At 33.4% G+C, this 21,112-nt stretch overlaps 1 protein-coding gene across 4 annotated transcripts in view; it reads right to left on the reverse strand.

Moving 5' to 3' along the window:
• CEP290 (centrosomal protein 290) overlaps positions 1–21,112 on the reverse strand; it is a 95,568-nt gene that overhangs the window by 32,761 nt on the left and 41,695 nt on the right. For all 4 annotated transcript variants that reach the window (XM_059936632.1, XM_059936634.1, XM_059936633.1 and 1 more), the window contains exons 26-35: positions 17,477–17,588; positions 13,549–13,754; positions 12,453–12,604; positions 10,729–10,840; positions 9,650–10,105; positions 8,683–8,847; positions 7,674–7,781; positions 7,320–7,454; positions 5,844–6,110; positions 5,111–5,218 (exon numbers count right to left, since the gene is read on the reverse strand). In XM_059936632.1, the coding sequence (XP_059792615.1) occupies positions 5,111–5,218; positions 5,844–6,110; positions 7,320–7,454; positions 7,674–7,781; positions 8,683–8,847; positions 9,650–10,105; positions 10,729–10,840; positions 12,453–12,604; positions 13,549–13,754; positions 17,477–17,588 (1,821 nt within the window). The remainder of the gene's footprint in view (positions 1–5,110; positions 5,219–5,843; positions 6,111–7,319; positions 7,455–7,673; positions 7,782–8,682; positions 8,848–9,649; positions 10,106–10,728; positions 10,841–12,452; positions 12,605–13,548; positions 13,755–17,476; positions 17,589–21,112) is intronic.

Here is a 21,112-nt window from a genome sequence, read left to right on the forward strand (position 1 = left end):
CAAAAAGAGATGAACAATACAATAACTGAAATGAAAACTACACTAGAAGGAATCAATAGCAGAATAACTGAGGCAGAAGAACGGATAAGTGACCTGGAAGGCAGAATGGTGGAATTCACTGCTGCGGAACAGACTAAAGAAAAAAGAATGAAAAGAAATGAAGACAGCCTAAGAGACTTCTGGGACAACATTAAACGCAACAACATTCACATTATAGGGGTGCCAGAAGGAGAAGAGAGACAGAAGGGACCCGAGAAAATATTTGAAGAGATTATAGTCGAAAACTTCTCTAACATGGGAAAGGAAATAGCCACCCAAGTCCAGGAAGCGCAGAGAGTCCCATACAGGATAAACCCAAGGAGAAACACGCCGAGACACATAGTAATCAAACTGGAAAAAATTAAAGACAAAGAAAAATTATTGAAAGCAGCAAGGGAAAAATGACAAATAACATACAAGGGAACTCCCATAAGGTTAACAGCTGATTTCTCAGCAGAAAATCGACAAGCCAGAAGGGAGTGGCATGATATACTCAAAGTGATGAAAGGGAAGAACCTACAATCAAGATTACTCTACCCAGCAAGGATCTCATTTAGATTTGATGGAGAAATCAAAAGCTTTACAGACAAGCAAAAGCTAAGAGAATTCAGCACCACCAAACCAGCTCTACAACAAATGCTAAAGGAACTTCTCTAAGTGGGAAACACAAGAGAAGAAAAGGACCTACAAAAACAAACCCAAAACAATTAAGAAAATGGTCATAGGAACACACATATCGATAATTACCTTAAACGTGAATGGATTAAATGTTCCAACCAAAAGACACAGGCTTGCTGAATGGATACAAAAACAAGACCCATCTATATGCTGTCTACAAGAGACCCACTTCAGACCTAGGGACACATACAGACTGAAAGTGAGGGGACGGAAAAAGATATTCCATGCAAATGGAAACCAAAAGAAAGCTGGAGTAGCAATACTCACATCAGATAAAATAGACTTTAAAATAAAGAATGTTACAAGAGACAAGGAAGGACACTACATAATGATCAAGGGATCAATCCAAGAAGAAGATATAACAATTAGAAATATATATGCACCCAACACAGAAGTACCTCAATACATAAGGCAACTGCTAACAGCTATAAAAGAGGAAATCGACAGTAACACAGTAATAGTGGGGGACTTTAACACCTCACTTACACCAATGGACAGATCATCCAAAATGAAAATAAATAAGGAAACAGAAGCTTTACATGACACAATAGATCACATAGATTTAATTGATATTTATAGGACATTCCATCCAAAAACAGCAGATTATGCTTTCTTCTCAAGTGCGCACGGAACATTCTCCAGGATAGATCACATCTTGGGCCACAAATCAAGCCTCAGTAAATTTAAGAAAATTGAAATCATATCAAGCATCTTTTCTGACCACAACGCTATGAGATTAGAAATGAATTACAGGGAAAAAAACGTGAAAAGCACAAACACATGGAGGCTAAACAATACGTTACTAAATAACCAAGAGATCACTGAAGAAATCAAAGAGGAAATAAAAAAATACCTAGAGACAAATGACAATGAAAACACAACGATCCAAAACCTATGGGATGCAGCAAAAGCAGTTCTAAGAGGGAAGTTTATAGCTATACAAGCCTACCTAAAGAAACGAAAAATCTCAAGAATAGAATCTAACCTCACACCTAAATGAACTAGAGAAAGAAGAACAAACAAAACCCAAAGTTAGCAGAAGGAAAGAAATCATAAAGATCAGAGCAGAAATAAATGAAGTAGAAACAAAGAAAACAATAGCAAAGATCAATAAAACTAAAAGCTGGTTCTTTCAGAAGATAAACAAAATTGATAAGCCATTAGCCAGACTCATCAAGAAAAAGAGGGAGAGGACCCATATCAATAAAATTAGAAATGAAAAAGAAGAAGTTACAACAGACACCGCAGAAATACAAAGCATCCTAAGAGACTACTACAAGCAACTCTATGCCAATAAAATGGATAACCTGGAAGAAATGGACAAATTCTTAGAAAGGTATAACCTTCCAAGACTGAACCAGGAAGAAACAGAAAATATGAACAGAGCAGTCACAAGTAATGAAATTGAAACTGTGATTAAAAGTCTTCCAACAAACAAAAGTCCAGGACCAGATGGCTTCACAAGTAAATTCTATCAAACATTTAGAGAAGAGCTAACACCCAACCTTCTCAAACTCTTCCAAAAAGTTGCAGAGGAAGGAACACTCCCAAACTCATTCTATGAGGCCACCATCACCCTGATACCAAAACCAGACAGAGATATTACAAAAAAAGAAAATTACAGGCCAATATCACTGATGAATATAGATGCAAAAACCCTCAACAAAATACTAGCAAACAGAATCCAACAACACATTAAAAGGATCATACACCATGATCAAGTGGGATTTATCCCAGGAATGCAAGGATTCTTCAATATACGCAAATCAATCAATGTGATACACCATATAAACAAATTGAAGAATAAAAACCATACGATCATCTCAATAGATGCAGAAAAAGCTTTGGACAAAATTCAACACCCATTTATGATAAAAACTCTCCAGAAAGTGGGCATAGAGGGAACCTACCTCAACATAATAAAGGCCATATACGTCAAACCCAGAGCAAACATCATTCTCAATGGTGAAAAACTGAAAGCATTTCCTCTAAGATCAGGAACGAGACAAGGATGTCCACTCTCACCACTATTATTCAACATAGTTTTGGAAGTCCTAGCCACGGCAATCAGAGAAGAAAAAGAAATAAAAGGAATACAAATTGGAAAAGAAGAAGTAAAACTTTCACTGTTTGCAGATGACATGATACTATACATAGAGAATCCTAAAAGTGCCACCAGAAAACTACTAGAGCTAATCAATGAATTTGGTAAAGTTGCAGGATACAAAATTAATGCACAGAAATCTCTTGCATTCCTATACACTAATGATGAAAAACCTGAAAGAGAAATTACGGAAACACTCCCATTTACCATTGCAACAAAAAGAATAAAATACCTAGGAATAAACCTACCTAGGGAGACAAAAGACCTGTATGCAGAAAACTATAAGACACTGATGAAAGAAATTAAAGATGATACCAACAGATGGAGAGATATACCATGTTCTTGGATTGGATGAATCAATATTGTGAAAATGACTCTACTACCCAAAGCAATCTACAGAGTCAATGCAATCCCTATCAAATTACCAATGGCATTTTTTACGGAACTAGAACAAATCATCTTAAAATTTGTATGGAGACACAAAAGACCCCGAATAGCCAAAGCAGTCTTGAGGGAAAAAACGGAGCTGGAGGAATCAGACTCCCTGACTTCAGACTATACTACAAAGCTACAGTAATCAAGACAATATGGTACTGGCACAAAAACAGAAACATAGATCAATGGAACAAGATAGAAAGCCCAGAGATAAATCCACGCACCTATGGTCAACTAATCTATGACAAAGGAGGCAAAGATATACAATGGAGAACAGACAGTCTCTTCAATAAGTGGTGCTGGGAAAACTGGACAGCTACATGGAAAAGAATGAAATTAGAATACTCCCTAACACCATACACAAAAATAAACTCAAAATGGATTAGAGACCTAAATGTAAGACTGGACACTGTAAAACTCTTAGAGGAAAACATAGGAAGAACACTCTTTGACATAAATCACAGCAAGATCTTTTTTGATCCACCTCCTAGAGTAATGGAAATAAAAACAAAAATAAACACATGGGACCTAATGAAACTTCAAAGCTTTTGCACAGCGAAGGAAACCAGAAACAAGACGAAAAGACAACCCTCAGAATGGGAGAAAATATTTGCAAACGAATCAACGGACAAAGGATTAATCTCCAAAATATAGACACAGCTCATTCAGCTCAGTATTAAAAAACAAACAACCTGATCCAAAAATGGGCAGAAGATCTAAATAGACATTTCTCCAAAGAAGACATACACATGGCCAAGAAGCACATGAAAAGATGCTCAACATTGTTAATTATTAGAGAAATGCAAATCAAAACTACAATGAGGTATCACCTCACACCACTTAGAATGGGCATCATCGGAAAATCTACGAACAACAAATGCTGGAGAGGGTGTGGAGAAAAGGGAACCCTCTTGCTCTGTTGGTGGGAATGTAAATTGATACAGCCACTATGGAGAACAATATGGAGGTTCCTTAAAAAATTAAAAATAGAATTACCATATGATCCAGCAATCCCACTACTGGGCATATACCCAGAGAAAACCATAATTCAAAAAGACACATGCACCCCAATGTTCATTGCAGCACTATTTACAATAGCCAGGTCATGGAAGCAACCTAAATGCCCATCGACAGATGGATAAAGAAGTTGTGGTACATATATACAATGGAATATTACTCAGCCATAAAAAGGAACAAAATTGAGTCATTTGTTGAGACGTGGATGGATCTAGAGACTGTCATACAGAGTGAAGTAAGTCAGAAAGAGAAAAACAAATATCGTATATTAACGCATGTATGTGGAACCTAGAAAAATGGTACAGATGAACCGGTTTGCTGGGCAGAAGTTGAGACACAGATGTAGAGAACAAATGTATGGACACCAAGGGGGGAAAACCACGGTGGGGTGGGGATGGTGGTGTGCTGAATTGGGTGATTGGGATTGACATGTATACACTGATGTGTATAAAATTGGTGACTGATTTAAAAAAAAAAAAAAAAAGAATACAATGATCAAAAGAGGCAAGAATGAACTGAATTCAGAACATGGAAAGCAGTTAGACACAGGTAAACTTAATGTGCAGATTTGAAAAGAAAGACTGAGGTCAGATCATGGAAGGCTTTGAGTACATGGCTAAGAAACTTAAGCATGATTTTGTAGGCAGCAGTAAGCTACTAACAGATGTCGGTCTAGGGAAAAAAATGATTAGAGCTGTGTCTTCAGAAGATTATTCTGGCAAAAAAAAAAAAAAAAAAGGTAGGATGGCTTCTAGTCCAAAAAAAAGGAGACCTAAATTTTCAATTGCATGGTCTGAAAAATCAATAAAGAATAGAACAAAGTTCTTAGAATCTTACCCAAGTTGTTTCTTTGAATTTACTGAGTGAACTATCAGCCTGTAGTTCTAATTTATGATGAAGACTATGAAGTTCCTCTTCATGTTTCTTAACAATTTCTCTTTGTTCCTGTTTTACAAGAAATCAAAACTATATCTTACATTATGATTCAAATAAATTCACATTCTAAAGGTCTTAAATATTTTCTTATCTTTACCTTCTAAAATCCTTATGAGATAGGGAAGGAACAACATCTGCCATCTGCATGTATATATTTATACCCGTATACATTTCCCCTAGCACATGTTCAAACTGACAAGCCCAGCCTTAGAGCATAATTTATTCTTAATATTAGAATAATATGTATCTATCAGCTTTTAACTTGTTTCCAGCAAATTTTTAAATGTCAGATTTTTTTTTCCCCTCCAAGTTCTAGCAAATTTGATTTCCACTGATACCTGTGTGACAGATTTCATTCTAACTTACTGCCTCAGTCTTTACCTATTAACTCAGATGATATTTTTCAAAATCACACAGTTTCACCATGAAAGCCATTAGCAATTTAGTCGGTCCATAACACAAACTGCCAGTTTTACTGACAGATCTGTAATCCAATCACGTGAAAGTAACAATACCTGAATAGAATCATTTGAAAACAAGAAACGAAATACCACTTCAGGGCAGAACAGTATTTGACATTTGTCTAAAAAACATCATAATAAATAAAAGAGCATAACATAATATAATAAAATACCTCTCTGGCTTTTTCTAGAAGATGTTGATACTTCTTTAACACTTCTTCCTTTTGATTTAACCTTGCTTGCATGTTTGCAATGGTCTGATGAGCAAGTTTCAATGTGTGATGAGATTTTGGTTCCACCTCTTTTCTTCCTAGCTCAGCTATAAGCTTTTCTCGTTCTGCAGTGGCAGGCAATCGAAGCCTCAGTTCATTAATTATTTTATCTCTTGACAGAATATTTTCCTCTGCTAACCGTAAAGCAGATTCTTTTTTTTTTAGCTCCTGCAATGATCAAATCATAAAAAAATACATTTTTCTTTCAAAAATGCTTCATCTGAATCTTAGATTAGCTATAAGCAAGGAAAGGAGTTTCATTTTATTTTTCACATCATACTTATAATAGCCAAATGATACTTAATAAGGTTAATTGACTGTATTTCTATGTGACAGCAGTTATCTACATGTATATTTTACTTATTTGTAAGATTATCACATGTGTTAGAAACTTCACTGTTATGATGAAAATGAAATTTACTTACAGTACTTTATTTAGATCTAATAGATTTAGAACTAGAAATGTGTGGTGGTGATAGGTTTAGAAAGAAAAAGTAATAAACCATTCCTTTTATTTTGGTCCATTGACTATTAGAGCACTAGAAGAGCAACCTATAAAGTCAACAAAGTATAAAAATTGGAATTTTAGTGGCCTGAGTCAATGGGTCACTATTATAAAATCTGCAGCTTATCAAAACAAAACAGAAGAAAGTGTGTTCTCCTCAACAGAATTAAGGCAGATATTTAAAATCTAGTAACTCAGTGGCAATACACATAAACAACAAATTTACAATTACAGAAGACAATCTAAGTTTCCTCAGTTGGTTTAAAAGTGCACAATTTAAAAAATTATTTTAAATGTATTTACAGTTAATATGATTTTCATTTTAGTTGACATCTAAACATACTCGGTTTATACTATTTTCTGTATAATTTAATAAAGAAGACAGATCTAATCATCTATTAACCAAATTTAAGACCTAGATTGAACTAAGAAGTAATTTCTAATTTACCTTCAAACCCTTTAACTATCTACAAAAAGGAATAAACTGAAAATTGATTCAGAGTATAAAACATGCACTTCAAAATAGAACATAAAAATAAACAAGGATGAAAACAATTCTTGATCATAGAGGGGAAGGAAATACATTGTTCATAAAGCTACAGTCAAATGCTCTTCTTGTTTCCTTTCATGCTAGCAACTGAAGAGCATGCCCAAAAGTGGCAAATAATGATTAAAAGGAGAGTAATATCAAATTAGCCATATCTGCTGTTCTTTATCAGCTACTAGAAACATTATAGGAGAATGAAAAAGGAGAGCAGAATAAGCAACAGATTCATCATTTTATGCTTCATCCTCATTTAAAAATATTACTTAGAAAACGCCACAAGCATACCTAATAAGGCACTAATCAAAATGCAAATTCTTCTAATTACCTCTTCTAGTGATTTGCACGTTGCCTGTGTTTCTAGGATTATTCGAATATTCTCCTTAATTTTTCTTAGAGCAATCTCAAGTTGATTTGGAAGGGGCAAACTAGGGTCTGGCATTGATCCTGTAGCCTCTTCAAACTATTGAAAAATAGAATTTTTTTAAAAAAGCAGTTGCAGCATTGAGAAGAACAATATTAATTTTTACAACTATATGACATGACATGGTTAAACTCCACTTATAGTTGAAACATAAAAAGATACCATCAATTAAAATTCCATCCAACTTTAGAAAATATTTCTATTTGTTAACATTACAGGCCGTGCTACAGAGTAGCAAACAAGACTAATCATTCATACCTTTTGTGCTGCATTTAGTATTTCATTTTGCTGACGGTCAAAAACATCTAGTTGACGTTCTAGCTCAACTTCTCTCTGATCCCAGGCCATTTGTCTTTCTTCATGAAACTGAAAAAAAGACAGTTTGGGTCAGACGCACACAGAGATACTCACCAGGAATTTTTACATACATTTTTCTTATTTAATCCTCACAACAACCCTTTGAGGTCACTATTATTTTCATTTTATGGAAGAAGGAAGTAAATTCAGAGATGAAGTGATTTGCCTAAGATCACAGAGACAGGCAGATGTGGAGTCAGGATTTCAATCCATCCATGTACCCATCCATCCATTCATCCAAAACATGTTTAATGACACATTCTGTGTGGCAAGCACTATTCAAGACAATAAGAACACAGCAGTGAACAAAACCAAGTACCTTTCACTACAGAACTTATATACTAGTGAGGGGGAGATAGTCAGTAGATAATCCCTATTCAGGGAATCTTGATGATAAGATTTACTGTTGTAGACTGAGTGGCTAGTGAAGGCCTCAATGATAAGGTAAGACATTTGAGCTAAGACCAGAAGGCAATGAAAGCATTATCAATACTGGTATCTGGGGTAAGAACAATCTAAGCAGAAGGAACAACAGAATTTCTGAAGCAAGCAAGCATGTGCTTAGTGAATATCATCTGCCTCCAAAGCTTTTGTGCTTTATTCTACACCAAGCTGCCTTCTCCTATTCCATCAGTGAGAGCCAGTAGAAACTTATAACTATGAAAAGTCAAATAACTAATATTGAAATAAAAATTAACTTACCAAGTAAGTTTGCTTATGAATTATTCCTTTTAAGACTATTAATGCAACTAAATATATATTTTTAAAATAGTTTAAAAAATAAGAAACAATATTTTATAACAAGAATAATGGGAGCTACACTCAATTAGGAAAATAATGTGGTCACCAATGCAATGTTGTTATGTTAAAAATCTTAGCAACAAATACGAAAGTAAATATAAAATGAAACCTTATTCTGCTGTACAATTTCTTCCTCCAGACTACTGATTGTATGCTCATATTCAGAAATTATATTATTCAAATATTTTATTTCTTCTTTATCTTTGACTAATTCTCGACTGAGTTTAAGCTCTTGAAGACGGAGTTCTTCTATCTTCGTATGCCAAACGATTACCTGAAGATTTACAAATTATACATACAAATGTAAATACTATATAAACAAATATTTCTCCACTAATCTTAATGATTTTAATTCAAATTAATGGACATTCTATAACAAAATAAGATATAAAATTATCCTTGGCTGTTCCACAAGGAAAAGTTTATTTAGAATTTCCAGACTTTTCTAATACATGGGATCTTAACATAAAACATTTTTCAAATGATGTTGGAATGGATATCACTAACATTCACTTTCATTTATTCATTTACTTTCATATATTTACTGGGTCCTTAGTGTATGTATGTAATTGCAACATTCATTTTACTTTCATAAATAAAAATCTTAAATGTTTCTAGCCTAGAGAATAAAATTTAATTTCAAAATAATTATTTTTCATTTAATTCCTTCCAAATGAGGGCAAAAACAAAATTATTTTAAAAAATAAATGTGGGCCTACTACTTGTAAATAATTTTAAACACAATAATTATGAAGAGTAGAATTCAACTAACCACTATAATGTTTAAGAATAATTATAATTAGTATTTAATTAATATATAAACTTTCCTAGAGTGTTTAAAATTCTTTGATATTATACAATCTAAGCATTTCTATTGAAACCATGGCTTAGAGGAGTCCCATTTTATTTATAAAAGGATATCCAAATAGCCCAAACTCCTAATTTATAAAATCTGAATTAATAAATTATACATGGAATTTTGTTCATATATTAAGCATTACTCACATAGGCACATATTAACCCAAAGTTATTATGTAACTCTTTTGAAATTACTGAACTTAAAATCAATGTTTTACCTTTTGGGCTCCCCTGGCATCCTTTAAAGTGCTTATTAACTCTTCCAGCCCCTTTAACTTTAATTCCATCTCCAGTGTTTTGTTCTTCATATTTCTATGTTCTTGTTGAGAATTTTTCATTTCTTGCATTATCTTCAGTTTGTCATTTTGTAACTGAATCATTGTTTTAGAGAACGTTTCCTGTTGTGCCAAGGGTAAAGCTCCACTAAACTGCCGTCGTAGAGACTGAATTGTTTGGCGCAGATGTGTTGCTCTGTTTCTCCCCTCCAAACGGGCAGAATAGAGAGCTTGTTCTTTTTCATCAAGTTTCTGCTCTAAGCGCAAATTATGGGCCTCCATCTTCTGCAGCTTAGACGTAACTGACTCCAACTTACCAAGAGCGGTAGCCTCACTAACTTGAAGAGAAACAAGGTGTTGGTGCAGCTTGGCAATTAGTGCCTTTTCATCAGACTGTGCCTAATATAAAAAATATATGTTTGTAGGAAGTTACAAGTTTTCCCAATGAAACTTATCGTGGATTTAAAATCACAATTTACTAAATAAAATTTAAAACATGGTGCTACATGAGATCCTACAAAAATCTAACCTTGCTTTAACACAAATTGCAAAAGAAGTGTAGAAACCTAGAATCAAACTTATTTAAAATCTAAATCTGGCAGCTAACAGTTGGAATATTACTGTTTTTTTGAAAACTTCCATATATTAATAACAGTATTGATAATAATACTAATGCAGACAATGTGGGTTTTTTTTGATCCTAAAAAAAACTTAGAATGTGAGAAGATGTGAAAAACTATATATAAATACAAGAGAAAATATTGTTATGAAAGACATGTTTCTCCTCACTGTCTGGACTTTGAACAGCAGCCAGCACAATGCATCTGTAAGCATTGAAATGCTTTTCTGTGTTATGAATGGCATTTCAAATTAATGAGTTTTTCTAATCAACTTACAACTAACAAAAATAGGAGCCTCTATTTGATATATCCTCTGATTAAAACTACAAAATCATCCCAATATCTAATGTAAATTTAGGAAAAAGAAAAGAATCTATATAGAAGAGTTAATCCTGCACATACCTGATAGTCTAACAGCTGCATTCTGATGGACTCTACTTCCTTTTCCCTGGACTGTTGTTGTGTATTCAAAATTTCAACTTGCCTTTTGGCAATGTCAGAAATCTCTTTTAGTCTAGGAAGTGATAAGATACTTCAGATACAATTGGGTACATTTACAATTGGGTACATTTTCTAAGTAAATAAATACTAAAATTTCAAATTTCTAGACCCTTGGAAAAGCCATTAGTTTGCAGCATCTCTTCTTTGTATGAAATACTAAAGTAAAGTTTCCTGAACTGTTTCATGAAACATAATTCCATGAGGAGTTAACAAATGTTCTGTAAAAAATACTCCATTCCCAACATTCCTCTCCCTTGAAGACTCATATACATATCATATCAAATGCTCTGAGAGGTTCTAGAGTAAAAAATTATTTCAACCTGTACACATATAGCATTTTCCAAATGTATATGGTCAAAGAACTCCTCTCTCACACTTTTTTCATGAGATGCTTATTATCATGGTTTGGTATAGCTGGAATAAGACATTAAGTAGGCTTACCTGATAAACTGTACAGTTAAGAATACAGAAATTTAAAATTGCCAGGTTCCCTAGATCAATAAATGTATGTTTTGATTTGCTTTATTTTAATTTGCTAGTTACCAGAAATGTGAAAAAGAGATTATACATTTACTACAATTGCAAAAAAAGGGTGGAGCTTGATGGTAAGTTATTAAATTTCCTATATGACTACTTTGATAAGATTAAACAGGTAAAATAAAATGCATTTTACTTTGGGCTGGAATAATTTTAGTTCAGCGTTAACAGATAAGTCAGGTTTCCTCATATTGATTAGAAGTTCTTACTGCCAGTTATGTAAGTTTTCACCAATTAAAATATAACAAAATGAGTAATTATAAATTAGTTTACTTCAAAAGATGAAGTACATGAGGTGAAAGGAAGAATAAAAAATGGGGTCATTCATAGTGAAAAGGGCTGGGAATAACTGATATTCCCAAAAGGACTATCAAGACACTAAAACAGTGGCTATAACTTTATGGGTAAGCCATAAACCCTTTTTACTAATTATTTGTGCTAGACAGATCAACTCAGGGATCCTCATACTTTTCTAATGAAGTAACACATAATTACAAAAGAGTGATCAGACAGCATCTACCTGGTGTACACAGTATTTCCTCCTTACATATATTGATATTTGAATTCTATGAGAATAAACTGTTTCCTTATGTAAAATGAAAACAACACTGTTATCAGAGTTATTAAGTGTAATTAGATGAGTCAGTATATGTTTAATAGATGTAAACTGAATCAAAATCTGTATTTTCTTTATATTTTTACAGCAACCTTATGAAATAAGTATTATTACTCCCTTAATAAGTTAATTTTAAACAAATTAAATGGCCACAACCCTTCCCTCCAAAAAAATATTAGTATGTGGAAAAACTAGATCTCAGAGAGTCCTGATTTCAAGTTCAGTGTTTTCTGTAATACTATTCCTGGGCTCTGAAAAATGTAAATCTTGAGAAGTTATTTCCTCTTCAATATTATTACTTATGCAGTTAAAAAGCAATCTTGTTAATATTGTTTAACCCTGTTCTAATAAAAAGAAACCAGTAACAATTGCCACTAGGATATTACCCCTTTACCACTGTAATTAGAGTTCATAAACACAAATTAGAGTAGACACAGCTAATCAAATGACTAAAAACTCCACATGAACTTACTTTGATACTTCAACTTTTAGTTCCATTTCACTCTTCTCTAATTCTAGAATATGTTGCCTATCAGCATCACTTACTGTCTTGCTCACACTATCAGCTAATTCATCTCTTAACATCTGTTCCACTTTCTGTGCTTCCAAATTGATTTTGGTAAGCTGAGAAAAAGTAACAAAAAACATTCAGAAACGTTAGTTTTTGGTGAGGTTTTCCTTTTAATATACCTTTCAGCATACTGCAGTCCTCTTTACTTTGCATTAGTTCAGATACTGCATTGGGTGTGAAGTATTAAGAATAGATTGACGAAGATAAGGGGAGAAAAAGCCAGGAACAAATTATGAAAACTCTAGTTATATGTCAACCCACCCAAAGTCATTTATATTAATCAACTCACAATCTAATAAGATATGAATCTCTGATATTCTTAATTTACTTGAAATGCCATATGCTCATTATATTTTACTGCAACTATATCATCTATAAACAAATCTAAATAGTTAATAAAATCTTATTAATATATATTTAATGACTCATTTAAAATAAACAAAATAACATGAATGATTTGAGAAATACACATTCTCAAGGTAAAGAAATATTATTAGAGTGCTACTTCATCATAAATTGTTGAATATTTGCAAACTATATTATTGCCAGCCAATTTAGTAATTTTGACCATATCAAAAGTCTAAAACTTCCTATTAGAATGACGTCCCTGAGAGGAGAGATTACTGTCTATTTTATTTCATGCTGTAACTCCAGTTCCCATACAGCATCTGGCATGGAATAGGCACTCAGAAATAATAACTGTTAAATGAAGGGATGGTAGTGGAAGGCAATTACATTATTAAGCAAATAACATCTTTTTGCACATTAAATCTAATAATGTAATGCTGGTGAGAAATACGAACTCAATCACAGAAATACCTGCTTTCTTTTTAAACATTTCAGATTTAAAAATACATTATTTACCCATTACATGAAACACAAGCACTATATTAATATGCTACTTCAGAGTTACAAACAAACCTCTTCCAATAATACAATGGCTACCATGACTAATTTTTTACTCTCTAACGGCATGAAAAAAATTATAATATCAAACCTCAGCAAATTTGGTTTCCAATTCAAAATTACGTTCTTCCACTTGCTTCAATGAAGTCTTCACATGTTCATACATTTTTTGAGAATGTTCAGCCCGCTGCCTTTCATTTAATTCCTTCATCTCCAGCATAGTGATTTTTTTTGAAATAGAAACAATCTCACTGTTGGTTATTGATTTCTTTGCCTTATCCATGTTAGATTCATTTCCTAAATGCAACAATACTTTGGTAAATCTCGCACTGTTCTTATCAAAAATTTATCCCAGATATTTTAGACATTGTATATAAGGAGGCAATATTGTTCTGCGGAAAACACACGAGCCTTTTGAATTATGACAGACCTGGACTCTAGTCTCAGCTCTGTTACTTCTTATCTGTATGCTACCTAACCTAATGTCTCTGGGATTTACATGTTTCGTCAGTCAAATGATAATACAAATTATTCTTCATAGGATTACAGGCATACCTTGTTTCATTGTACTTTGCTTTATGGAGCTTCGCAAATACTGCATTTTTTTGTTTTGGTTTGTTTTTAAATTGAAGGTCTATGGCAAACAACCCTTAGTCGAGCAAGTCTGTCGGTGCCATTTTTCCAACAGCATTTGCTCACTTTGTGTCTCTGTGTCACACTGGTAATCCTCACAATATTTCAAACTTTTTATTATATTTGTTATGGTATCTATGATCAGTGATCTTTGATGTTAGTATTAAGACAAAATGAAGGTTCAGATGATGGCTAGCATTTTTTAGCAATAAAGTATTTTAAAATAAAGGTATGTACTTTTTTTTTAGACATAATACTGTTGCACACTAATAGACTATAGTATAGTGTAAACATAACTTTTATAGGTACTGGGAAACCAAAAAATTCCTGGGACTCATTTATTGCAATATTTGTTTTGTTGTGCCAATCTGGAGCCAAACATGCAATATGTCCAAGGTATGCCTGAACTGAAATAACAATGTAAAAGATGTAGTGTAGGAGGTGTCACATGTAGATAGTCAAAAAAGGGCAAATAAATATATTTTGTTAACTGAAAGGAGATAAAGTGTATAAGAGGCAATACAGTGAAGCAACACTACTTTGTGAATACAAGTGCAATGACTCAGAGTAAAAAAGTAAAATCTGAAGCCATGTGATTTAGGGATTTCGCCAAGTATCTTCTTTAACCCTGACTTTTATTTGGCCTTTGTATACATCTAATATCAAATATTTTACTTTAAATTATTTTATCAGTTATTATACCCTTATCTCATATATGCAGTTGTATAACTTGTCCTTGGACACAGAAGTTTGTGGTTAAATGAAAAGAGAACGAAAGCCCCCTGATTTACCATGAAAAGGCATCACGTAGGATTATCATTAGTTAGTCACCTTTTAAGAAGAGAAAACTAATACTTTTGCTTTGCATAACAGACATGCTCCAGGAAAAAAAATTTGGTAGAGTGTTTTATTTTTTTAGAGAGTCAATTAACCTTATGTTCAGGGAAGTCAATTATTTTAAGGAACTAATAAGCAGTGATTTACTCTGTAAACAGTCGTAACACCAATAATGCCCCCGCCTATCTTTCTAGCTTCAGAAGCTTGAGTTTTATAACTGAGTTAGCTCAAAGAAATATATATATTTTTGAAACTAAACAAACTGCTTTGGTGTCTGTCTCAGCTTTAAGAAGTGCTTCATTTTGTTCTGTATGTGTCTTTAAATAGTATATGATTTTAGAATAGCTGCTGCAAGCAGTGATCAAATAACTAACAGTAATGTTACTGAAAGAAGCTAAAAGTGTTAGGAAACCATTATGGTATAGAGACTCATTCAGGCAACCCTAAGCACCATGAAGGAAAGAAAAAAAAAATTGCAGTAAATACAGATATACAAGGAACATAAAACCTCTTCTCCATTCTCTTTAGTGCTAAACTTTGATAATGAAAAGAGGCACATCACAGGGGCTGCAATGGACACTAGTCTACTCTATATTCTTGTGTTTGGAGTGTCCTAGAGAGAGGGTAACAGCCCAACACCAATCAATTCCTGCATGAAAAAAGCTAAAAAAGTGACACTTTTAAACAAAGATATAAGGGTAACAGGAAATAAAAGCTTTTAAACTTCAGTGATATATTGTGGAGTTCCAGAATTTGGAGGGAAGCTTCTCATGTCTCTGTTCAGAATTGAGGGGTTGACATTCGAACCATGGCTTTGGAAGACAGGCAATGGTGAGGTCATTCCAAGATAAGGAAACAGCTTAAACACAGGTATTTAAACCACATCAGAGCTGCCTCTCCACAGGACCTTGCTGGAGGCTGTACTTCTCTGGCTTGTCACAGAGCACTACAGGATGCATTAAGTGCACTTTTCTGGCAGCCCAGTTAACCTTTACTTTTCCTCTATAAGATTTGGACCCTGGAGCCAAACCAGGGAGCTAGCAAGAGTAAGGCAGGCTTGTAAAATTATAGCCATGTGCAGCTGTACAACAACAGTACTACCACTAGCAGCTATGTTAAAGTATTTATAGAGAGAAAATTTCAGAACTAAGCTGAGTAATATAGTGGATAAATATTTGTGAAAAAATTTATTTTTTACTTATATTTTTCTGAGAGGGATTGAAGCTGTAAGCCTCATCTGATGGAAGATATGAATAATTCACCTATGTATGTTTGAGGTTGACAGACTTATAAAATCTTTTAAAAAATAAAGCTAGACTTTATATTAAAAAAAAAAACTTCAGTGCTATAAAGCCATGTATCAGAGAGATTAAGGTATTTGAAAATTAAGGAATTTCTATAGGGAATTCAGCACTTACTAAAGAAACACAGGATAGAATGAACAAAGAACTTACTAAAACTGTATATAATATTCTTTTCAATATCTTAGTTAAAATGGTATCTTCTTTTGTGTAAGAGCTACATGGAAGTCAATTCACTTTTAATCTCTTAATGAATTAAAAAGTACATTTCTAAAAGTAGCTTATTTTAGACTTCCCAATGTTAAGCCTCTCTAAGCTACATGTCTCAGTTACCAATTTAATAGTAACAGAAACTTTGAATAGCATTAGCGCTCTAAGGTCTAGAAAACAAATTAAAACATTTTATCCAAAGGGGCAAATTTATTTGAAAATTATAAAGCATAATGCTAGTGAGATAAAATTATTTAAATGTTGTGAACTAGGATAACCATTTGAAAAACTAATGTGGAAAATCCTAGCAGAAGCCACAAAGATTTTAATACCCTTTGAGACAATAATATCTCTGTTAGATATAAATGAAGATGTTCACTGCAGCACTATAAGCAATAGCAAAAATTAGAAAAGCTAGTGATTTAATCACCCAAACACAGTAACTTATTGCATGAATATTTATAAGTATGATGAATAAAAAATGAAATTTTTTTGATATCTACTAAATAAATATAGCATATAATGTTTATTATAATTTAAAGTGTATAAAATATATAAGCATGTATAAGGTCATACAAAAAAATGATACAGTAGTGGAACTGTGAGCAATACAAATTCTTCTCAAATTTTTCTGATGTTCTAGGTGATCTTTTAATTTAAAAATATAAAATGATATATTCCTAATATAACTTTATACACAGTGAAAAAACTCATAATACTATCATTAAAATACAGGTATTTCAAAATTATCATCAGTCTTAATTGTTAAATGGTTCAATATAGCTAATGCTCAGTCATACATTTTTAACATATATGATTTCATTAGAAACAAATCCAATTTAATAACTAAAAACCTAACTTTGGTAAAGATTAATACAAGATATTACTCATCAACCGCCTGTTAAATTAAACTGTTAGGCAGAGAGTGCATTTTTATCAAAATATTTTCTTTTTATCTGGTATAGAAAGGCACTTTAAATGAAAAATATTCACTATTAGATCTTAATCATTTTATATTATCAGAGTCATAATACTTACCTAATTTAGTTTCTTGTTCCCAGGCTTGTTCAATAGTGTGAAGTTTTTCCTTGGTAATCTCCAGTTCTTTACTTACAGACTCCATTTGTTCTTTTAGGGATGCATTTTCACACTGAATAAAATAGAAACATCACTGAGCAACTACATTGTAATTCAGATTAATACCACAGATGTGACACTGTCTGAACTTTATATAATAATCTCCTAAAGGTCACAATCTAGTTTTTTTTTTTAACGACTGTAGAAGTTCCTCTGCATGTAATACAGATAGACATACACATAACATATATGTTGTATACACACACACATATATCATTTTAAAATAATCATCAAAATCTTGTATATCCGATATGTGGCCCTGAACTCCTAAGTATTAGCTTCTGCCATGTTCACTTTGGCCAACGTGGAACACTCAAGAGTCTCACAATCTTCATAAACCACTGCTAACTTCCCTCATTCATACCAAGGGTTACTGAGCATCCATAGCATGCCATCGGTGACAGGTACTGTATGTTCATGATGAAAAGGAACAGACAAACTTCTGGCCTTCATAGGCCTCACCATTTGGTGTCTGTGGGTATATGTGTGGTAGGAGTTGGGGAGAGTGTGGAATGCAGCAGAGTGTAAACAGATAAGCAAAGAAAAAAATTGACTAAACAGGTCAAGATCTAGAATGAAACAGAGTACAAAACCAAAGAATAATAAAAAGTAGCATATCCAGATAGAGTGCTTAAAGAAAGTATTAACCACCAAAGAGGTGGTATTTAAGCTGAAACTGATGGTAAGAGAAGGAGCCAATCTTGACAAGAAACCAGCCATGGAAAGAACTGGTATACTACTGGTAAACCCAGATGCTCCAAAGCAGGAAAGAGTCTGGAGTATTAGAGGACTTGAGCACAGTGAGCAAAAATCAGAGTGAAGAGGAATAAAGAAAAAGTTGGAGAGATAATCGGGGGCCATACCAGGCAAGGCATGGTATGTCAAGACAAGTAACTGGAATTTAACTTAATGTATAATAGGAAATCATTTAAAGATTTAAAGGGAGAAGTTTTAACCAATCATTCTGAATAAAATGTGGGGAATAAATAAAGGGGTAAATAGAGAAATGAGAAATTAGTCAGGAAGATACTGTAAAGTCCAGATGAGGGATGACACTGGTTTAGATTACAGTTATAGCAGGGAAGATGGAGAAAAGAGGACACATAAGAATTAATTACATTTGGGGGGAAAATGATAAAGGAAAGGAATGACTAGAGAATAATTCTAAGATATCTGCCTTAACTAAATGAGTAGATAATAGTGGCATACACTGAAACAGGAACAGCTATGAGAGAAATAGACATCAGGAATTAAATTTGGACATGTTAAATTAGAGATTCCCTTGAAACATGAGTTGTTAAGTAGGTAATTCCATACAGAAGAACAGAGTTCTGAGAAGTCAGGCTGGAAACATAAAATGTAGGAGTTGGCACATAAGTATAATATTTTAAGCTCATTTATTCTTCATTTTAACAAATAGAATGTCTACTACATGCCAGGTATTCTAAGCACTGGACTGCAATGGTAAACAAATTCCATCCTAAAACTTGTATTTTAATGGAGCAATTGGAAAATAAGCCAATATATAACATACTGTCAGGTAATAAGCATTATGAAGAAAAATAAAACAGGGTAATGAAATTTTTTTTTAAATAAATTTATTTATTTATTTTTGGCTGGGTTGGATCCTCGCTGCTGCGCGCGGGCTTTCTCTAGTTGCGGTGAACGGAGGCTACTCTTCGTTGGGTCCACGGGCTTACTCATTGTGGTGACTTCCCTTGTTGCAGAGCACCAGCTCTAGGTGCGCGGGCTTCGATAGTTGTGGCGCACAGGCTTAGTTGCTCCACAGCACGTGGGATCTTCCCGGACCAGGGCTCGAACCCGTGTCCCCTGCATTGGCAGGCGGATTCTTAACCACTGTGCCACCAGGGAAGTCCCGAGATTTTTTTTTTTTTAAAGGGCGATGTTATAATGAAAAGGAAGATAAGGGAATAAAACATGACTTTCTGGTAACATGCACAATTACAGCCCAGTTCCTAGATACTGTAAATTCGTAGGAGAAAAACAAAAAAGGGCTTAAGGTGTTTTAAATATCTTGCTACCCTTTTTGCTTCTCTTACTTCCAGACTCTTTCAAAGGATAACTGTGGCCTTGCTCCACATCCCATTTTCATACCCCTGCCCTGGTACTGCACCCTCATTTATTACCACTCTTACCTCTAATATTCAATCATTCTCTCCCTTTTAGCTCTAAATTTTCTTTTCCTCTCCTCTCAAACTTCATTGGTCTCCTTTTTAAAACACTTTTTTTGAAAAAAACACAGCAAATCCTCTTCTTAATTTTACCTTAGTCCATATCTATTTCTCTTGTCTGCTATTATCAAATTTCCAGTTTTTTAATTGCCTTATCACCCATTCGGTTTTTGTATTTCTTTACCACCCACTCTGTTTTTCATATTCTAAAATTTGATTTTCATCACCTTTATTCAATCCCTGAAGTTAACATCTATTAGCTCTAACTCTGTGCTAAACAGCAGGTACCAAACCCACAAAAATGAATTAAGTAGAGTTTCTGATATCAAGAGGCTTATATTCCTGTAGGAGAGGCACACATATAAACACATATAATATGATGTGATATAAATAGCAGAACTAGGTACAAAATATAGAAATAACAGAGAGGTTGAGTTTTTTCTATAAAGAAGGATGCTACAGAAAAAAAGATAGTGTCTGAAAAAAGTTTTGAAACATGAATAGAAATTCACTGAGCAGAAAAACTGGGAGAGGAGGAAGGGCTTTCTAAACAAAGAAAACTGCATGTACAGAAGAACATACGAAACACTGTGGTGGAGAAAACTGGTAGTTCACTTTCTAAAACATTAATTGTGAAACTCCTTAGAATGTCACAGTAGATGACATGAGTTACGTGCGGGCTAATCACAAAAGTCACTTATTCTTTAAGTGACTGGCAGCTTTTGAGAGGTTTTAAGCAAGGGAAGGACATGGTCAGATGCAGGTTTAGAATGATCACTTTGGTGGCAGCCAAGAGGATACAACACTGGAGGTAACGGTATGGGTAATGGTTACCACAGTAAAGATAATAAAGAATAAAACTAAGACATTGCCAATAGAGAGGGACATATGTTCAGAATTATAACTGAGATACAGGAAGTAAAGGAGAGAAAGGGATACAATACAGAGACAAAATTTTTTAAGGTTTGAGTAGAGATGAAACATATTATCTAGGAAAATAAATTTTAAAAGTTAAAAATTACTCATTAATACGCTATCTGCAGGAGATTTCTTATCTATGATTGTCTAATGCTAGAGAAGAGAGGACAACAGACATGAAAGATGGGAAAAAATAAATTTTTATCACACTTAAATATTTAGAATTTTCCATAAAAATTAACATAATCATCTCTCTTCAAAAATAATAAAAAGTAAACTGATCATGATTATTTCTAGTTAATGTTAATAAATAATGACTCAGATAATTTTGTAGGAGTCATTGAAAGCTACTCAGAATGTTTTCTTGAACGTGTCCCCCGAGGATCATAAAAGAGAATGAACCAAAAGACATAAGCCGTTATTTTTC

Source organism: Balaenoptera ricei, chromosome 10 (assembly GCF_028023285.1).
Source record: "Balaenoptera ricei isolate mBalRic1 chromosome 10, mBalRic1.hap2, whole genome shotgun sequence".
NCBI classification, from domain to species: Eukaryota; Metazoa; Chordata; class Mammalia; order Artiodactyla; family Balaenopteridae; genus Balaenoptera; species Balaenoptera ricei.